The sequence below is a fragment of the Phascolarctos cinereus genome, unplaced genomic scaffold, assembly GCF_003287225.1.
Source record: "Phascolarctos cinereus isolate Bilbo 61053 unplaced genomic scaffold, phaCin_HiC Scaffold_3;HRSCAF=262, whole genome shotgun sequence".
NCBI classification, from domain to species: Eukaryota; Metazoa; Chordata; class Mammalia; order Diprotodontia; family Phascolarctidae; genus Phascolarctos; species Phascolarctos cinereus.
This window is the reverse complement of record NW_027555736.1, coordinates 204,832,618-204,838,617: the sequence shown is the minus strand read 5'-3', so window position 1 is coordinate 204,838,617 and position 6,000 is coordinate 204,832,618. Positions and strand designations below refer to the sequence as shown.

The 6,000-nt window shown below is 46.2% G+C and overlaps 1 protein-coding gene across 3 annotated transcripts in view; it reads left to right on the top strand.

Moving 5' to 3' along the window:
* The first annotated feature begins 1,319 nt into the window (after window positions 1-1,319).
* Window positions 1,320-6,000, top strand: part of ITPK1 (inositol-tetrakisphosphate 1-kinase) — a 301,192-nt gene continuing 296,511 nt past the window's right edge. The window contains exons 1-2 of one of the 3 annotated variants that reach the window (XM_021000285.2): window positions 1,320-1,401; window positions 2,267-2,497. In XM_021000285.2, coding sequence (XP_020855944.1) covers window positions 2,403-2,497 — 95 coding nt within the window. In that variant the 5' untranslated portion in view covers window positions 1,320-1,401; window positions 2,267-2,402. Of the gene's footprint in view, window positions 1,402-1,833; window positions 1,919-2,034; window positions 2,172-2,266; window positions 2,498-6,000 lie in introns of those variants that run through there. The other 2 variants (XM_021000286.2, XM_021000284.2) reach the window with 2 other exon arrangements.

Below are 6,000 nucleotides of genomic sequence, written 5' to 3'. Positions count from 1 at the left end.
TTGGCAGAAATAGCTAATTTCAGAAGAATGATAGATTTTAGAAGAAAGACAACAGATTATATTTTGGAGACGTTGAGTTTGAGATGGTTTTGGGACATTTTATTTGAAATGTCTGGAAGAAGGCAGTTGATGAGGTATGACTACCGCCTAAGAGCTTAAGGCTGGAAACACAGATCTCCAAGTTAGTTTAGAGAATTCTTCCTGGCGTTTCTTCTATTGTCTTAAATCTTTAAATGATATATTTTGAATCTAGGTCCAGCAACTCATTTGCTTTGTGACCTCAAGAAAGTCACAACCTTGCTGATCCTCTTTCCTCATCTTTAAAATGTGGATATTGTTCATACTAATTCACAAGTCTCATGTGAATAAAATGAGATAAATGAATTTAAAAGCCTTTGAAAACCACAAAACACTATACACATGTTTTTATGAATAATAAATTTTTGCATGTTTATGTCTCCCTAACTATATAAAAAGGTCCTTGAGGGCAGCAGCTTTTATCTCCTCCCAGTCCCATAGCTGTGCCTGCAACAAACATTTAATGATAACAACAGGTAACATTTATGTAGTGCCATTATATGTGCCAGGCACTGTTGCTTTACAATTTTTATCTCATTTGATGCTCACAACAACCCTGAAGGGAGATGCTATTAGCCCCATTTTACAGATGAGGAAACTGAGGCACACAGAGGTTAAGTGACTTGCCCAAGGTCGATGTGATGATAACAATATAAAACTTCTGGCCCTGTTGCCTGTATATGCGTTTTTCCAGAACCAGGAGAGTTTTGAGGTCAATATCAGCCTGATGGGCTGGGTGTGAATCAGCTCAGCTCTGGTGGGGGTAAAAGCAGTTCTAACTTTTAACCCTTGGCCCAGTCTTCCGCTTGCAAGCTTCCAGAACATCCCCTTTCGACCCCTCAAATCCCTCCCCACCTTCCTGTGACTGGAGGACCTCTGGCCTCCCTTTCTCGTCTCCCAAAGCTCAAAAGCCTGGGGGAGGGGGAGGAGGGGAAAAAAAAGGGCGCCGGCCCCTTTAAGGCTCTGTTCGCGCCGTCCTGCCCCCTGCCGGCTCGGGGTCCAGGTGGCCCGGCCCGCGCGCTGGGGCGCGGGGAGGGGGGGGTAAGGCGCGCGCCGGCGGCCCTGGGGCAGCCCCGAACACCCCTTGGATTCCCCGTAGGAAGTGGCTCGGTGGGCGGCGGAGGGCCGGAGGGCAGGGCCGCGGACCCCTCCACCCCCACAGCGGGAGGGTGTGTCAGCCCGGGCCCCCCCCCCCACTCCTAGTACCGGCGGGTGGAGGGGGGGGTGTTGCAAGAAGCGGCGGCGGCAGGAGGAGGAAGTGGCCACGGAGGCGGCTGCTGAGAATAGCGGGCTCCTAGCGGCGGCCTGGAGGAGGAGGAGGAGGTAGGAAGGGAAAGGGCGGCGGCGGTGCCGGGGAAGGCAGCCTGCGAGCTTGGGGGGCGCGTGCGGAAGGAGAACCAGGCGGGAGGCTCGCGCTGTCTGGCCGGCCGCCGCTGCGGGTTCGGCTGGGGGCCGGGAGGCGTGGGCTCCAGCTCACGCCGGGCCCGAACTCCCCGGGAGGTCCGGGGGATTCGAACTCTCCCTTCTCCTCCGGCGCCTTCACCCCCCGCTGTGCTCCAGCTAGAGCAAGTGAACGAGCGTGCTGCCCTGGGCGGTATAAAGCGAGGGGGTGGAGAGGGTGGGGAGAGTGAGAGAGCTGGAGGGGAGAAAAAAATAGGGGTGGAGGATTTGGGGGGCGGGAGCGCGGCTGCAGCTTGGGGGCTGAGCCTCTGCCGCCGCCTTCTCTTCCTCCAGTGCCGCCGCCGCCCGGGGGGTGGTGTTCTGTAAGCAGAGCAGGAGGCTCCTGGCGTGCGCGGCCGGGGCTGCTTCTCTAGCTCTTTCAGTGTGGGTCGTCAGGAAGGTAAAGCTTCCTTTTTTTTTTTTAACCTTCCCCCTTTTCCTTCATCTCCACCCCATGCTCCTCCTCCTCCTCTCCCCGCCCCCCCTCCCCATCCCCGCTCTCTGCCCGTCCTTTCCACTCCGGGGCCTGGACGGGCAAATAGACACTTGAAAGTTGCCTGGAGGGAGATCCCTGGCAGCCTCAGCAGCCCTGCCGCACCAGCCGGGGGAGTGTGGTGTGTGTGGGGCGTGGGAGCGAGACAACAGCTGATGCTGTACGTCCCTTATCCCTCGGAGTCTACTGCAAGTGAATTTCGCTCCTGATTTTATTATTGTTTTAACCCCCTTCCTCTGTCTCTATTCCCTGCAGGATTCTTTTTGCTCCGAGTCCTGGTTCCTGTTTTGTGAGTGGAGGTCGTGGCTGTGTGAATCTTGGGGACGAAACCTTGTCTGCCTTGGCACGATACCCCCCCCCACCCTGTGCAGCACCCCATCGAAGGACGAAGATGCAGACCTTTTTGAAGGGAAAAAGAGTTGGTTACTGGCTGAGTGAGAAGAAGATCAAGAAGCTCAATTTCCAGGCCTTTGCCGACCTGTGCAGGTAAGGAAAGGAGCCCTTTCTGGGGTCGGACTTGTCAGCTTCTTTCTGCCTCTTTCACGCTTGGGACCTGATGAAACGAACTGGGGTTGGGGTGAGTCTGGTAGCTCCTGTTTCCCAAAACATCGCCTAGATGGAATTGTTAGACATTTCCAGGTTCCTATGTGCTGCTTAATCTATAGGATCTACAAATTAAAGCAATAAGGGGAAAGCTGGTACTAATGGAAGTCAGGGGTGCACAGTGGTCAAGGTGGAGATGCTGTGAGGGCAGGAAGGCATTTCATGTAAGCACTGTCCAAAACAATTAGCGAAGTTGAGTTGACAAGTATGCATTTAATTGACTCTACTGAATTTGGAGTGTTTTCCAATGGTTCAGGTTCTGAATTTGGTGCCCCCCCATGCTACTTAGAGAGAAATCTTTTTTTTTTTAAATCTCCTCCACTACAGATGATAACAATTTAGCTTGTAAAACATTTTCCTATGCTTATATTTTGTATCTAGTCCTATGTGGACAAATTGTTTTTCTGGATAGAAGGTAAGTTCTCTGAGGGGAGGAACTGTTGGATTTCTTTGTTTTGGTCTCTTGAGCCTTAACTTTGGTGGTGCTAAATGCTTGTTGATTAATTAGTTTTATCGATTTTGTTCCTCCTGATCAACTGGTAGGGTGCCTTTATCCTCCGATGAAATCGTGGGTCTGTGGAGGTAGTAAGTATGGTTTGCCTCAGATCATTTGGTTAGTATGTCAGTCATATAGACAGTCAACAAACATATTAAATATGTAGATTTCTGGTCCTGAGTCTAATGTTTTTTCCTCATATGTTCTGCTCCCTCTGACTTAGAATAATATCTGACTTGGGAAGACCTTTGGCCTCCATGCTTAATTAGATTTTAAAAGACCACTGGACAGGTATACTTCATCTAGTATATGGAAATTGAAAGTAATAAACCAATTTTTGTTAGGATGAATTTAATCTTAGGTAGTTTTAGGGCAGGGATTCTTAACCTGTGGTCTGTGAACTTTAAAAAATTTTCTGATAACTATTTCAATGGTTTCCTTTATCATCCTTTATTTGTGTATACATGCATATGTATATATATGTATATCTGGTTTTATGCATTTAAAATCATTCTTCTGAGGAGTCCATAGGCTTCACCAAGCTGTCATAGAAAAGGTGTTAAGAATCCTTTATGTAAAGGGTATGTGTAACATGAATCCATTTGCAAAGTTGAGAGCCCTTTGGGAATTTGTATAGTTAATAAAGTCACACAACTGATGTATCTGTTTTTTGTTTGGGTATTGTATATTCATTTTCTAAAATGAGATGCACATACCGCTTGCTTCCAAGAACCATCTTGGGAAGTTTAAACTTAACGGTTCTCCAGTCAGGAATGAGTGGGGAAGGAAGCAGGTGGCAATAACTAGCATATGACTGGTTAGGGTTTGGCAGACTTGATAGCTGTACAGTACCTTTTTCACCTCCCTGTAGGTCTAGAGGTCTACTTCCCAGACCCACCTAAAAACCCTCTGTTTCTCCTTGTTACTGATATTATCCTTTCTTTTCCCCCTACTCACCCCAAGAGACAAATTTAGGAAAGAATTCACCTTGTGTAAAACAACCCTGTTGTCCATCAGTCTGTGTTCTAGGGATGGAATGGATTTCATTTGGCACTGCTCCTCTAGACTCATTTTATCCCCAGAAAGAAAGCTTTTCAGACTTGAAAGGAGTGTGCAGCTATGCACTAGACTTCAGATTAGGCCACATTAAGAGGGGCACAGTGTCCAGGACATGGAGGCACTCTGTCCTGGCCAGACCTGCTGTATTGTATTCAGGTCTGGGTTGGCACGTTTTAAGAAGGACATTGATCAACTGGAGTGTCTCCTGGAGAGGATAGGCAGGATGGTGAGAGAGAACTGGAGAAAAGGATAGTAGAAAGAAGAAACTGGGAGATGTTTAATCAAAAGAGAAGACTGGGTTTGAGGGGAGAGGAGTTTAAAAGACAAGATAACTGCCTTCATCTGTTTGAAGGATGGTAATATAGAAGAGAGATTAGACTTGGTCTGCTTGGTCCCAGGGGTCAGTACTAGGAACAGTGCACAGACAGATTGAAACTTTGCTAACATTCAGAACTGTCCAAAAATGTAATGTGCACTTTGGGGAGGTAGTGGATTTCCCCTTACTTAACATAATGAAGGCTGGATGACTGCTTGTTGGGGATGTCTTAGAAAGGATTTTTGGCTCACAGACTGGTTGGACAAGATGGGGTCATAGGTCCCTTCTGACTCTTCAGATTCTGTGATTCTGAGACCAAGAGCTTCCCATCGAAAGCATGAAAATGCAGTGCATAGGCTACATTTTTTTGGTACTTTGAAAAGATACCAGGATGCATAAATATTAACTACTAAGCATGTTTTCTTTAAAAAGTGGTTCAGTGGATGGATAATGTGTTGTTATCCTTCCTCAGACACTTATTTGGTGTGTGAGCCTGGGCAAAACACTTAGTGTGTGCCTCAGTCTCCTCTGCGAAATGGGGATAGTAATAGCACCTAGCTCCCAGGGTGGTTGTAGGGATAAAATGAGATTTTTTTGTAAAGTGCTTTGCAAATCTGAAAGAGCTGTATAAACATTAGCTGTTACCTTCTTACTATGGAATTCTTGTATATTACTCAAGAACCATTTTTGGCATGGGCCTAAGCCCTTTAAATATATCTTAGTAGAAAGGTTTTTGGGTTTTCTTGCAGTTACGTAAGACACATTGGTTAGTGATTCTTATCTGTTTCACTGTGTCATTTTGTATTTGTAGCTAAAGGGTACCTGGCTTATTATCAGATTAAATAGGGTTTGTGGAGTAATTAGACACTTTGTATAATTTCTAGCCTTAGGTGAGGGCTTGAGGTCCTCATTTTGTACTTCCAAATCTAAAGCAGCCTTGAATTGTTCTTTTTTTTCTTCCTGCTGTTTTTTTTCTTTGGTTTCCTTTTTCTTTAGTTGGGGCCCTTTAAGGTAGGTGGGTCTTGTTAAGTTAGTTGATGGTAATTGATATCTGTTGCAGGCTGGTGGCATCTCTTTGGTTTCACAAAATAACTTGTGAGTAGTAGTATTATCCAGATCTTAGAGGTGAACTGACTGAGATTCAGAGGTGAAAAGATTTGCCCAGTGCCACACAGTTCGAATCATAGGATCTGGAGTTGAGCACTGAACTGTTAGGCCTGTGTTCTCACCACTACAGCAAAGCATGATTTAGTCCATCAGGGCTTCCTGATTTTGTTGGTTTAAGTACTCCGCCAACAAACATTGCAATATTTTACTCAGAGGGTGGTCTTTTAATAGTTACTGTGGCCAAAAAGTTAATCAGCGTTGTCAATGTCCTGCAAAACTTTTTCTTAAAATCAAGGGATTGATAGAAATCTTAAGAATTATTTAATCTATTCCCTTGATTTTACAAATGAGGCTCATGTAATTTATGAAGGTCACATGGAAAGTGAAAAACAGGTCTGGGATTTGAAA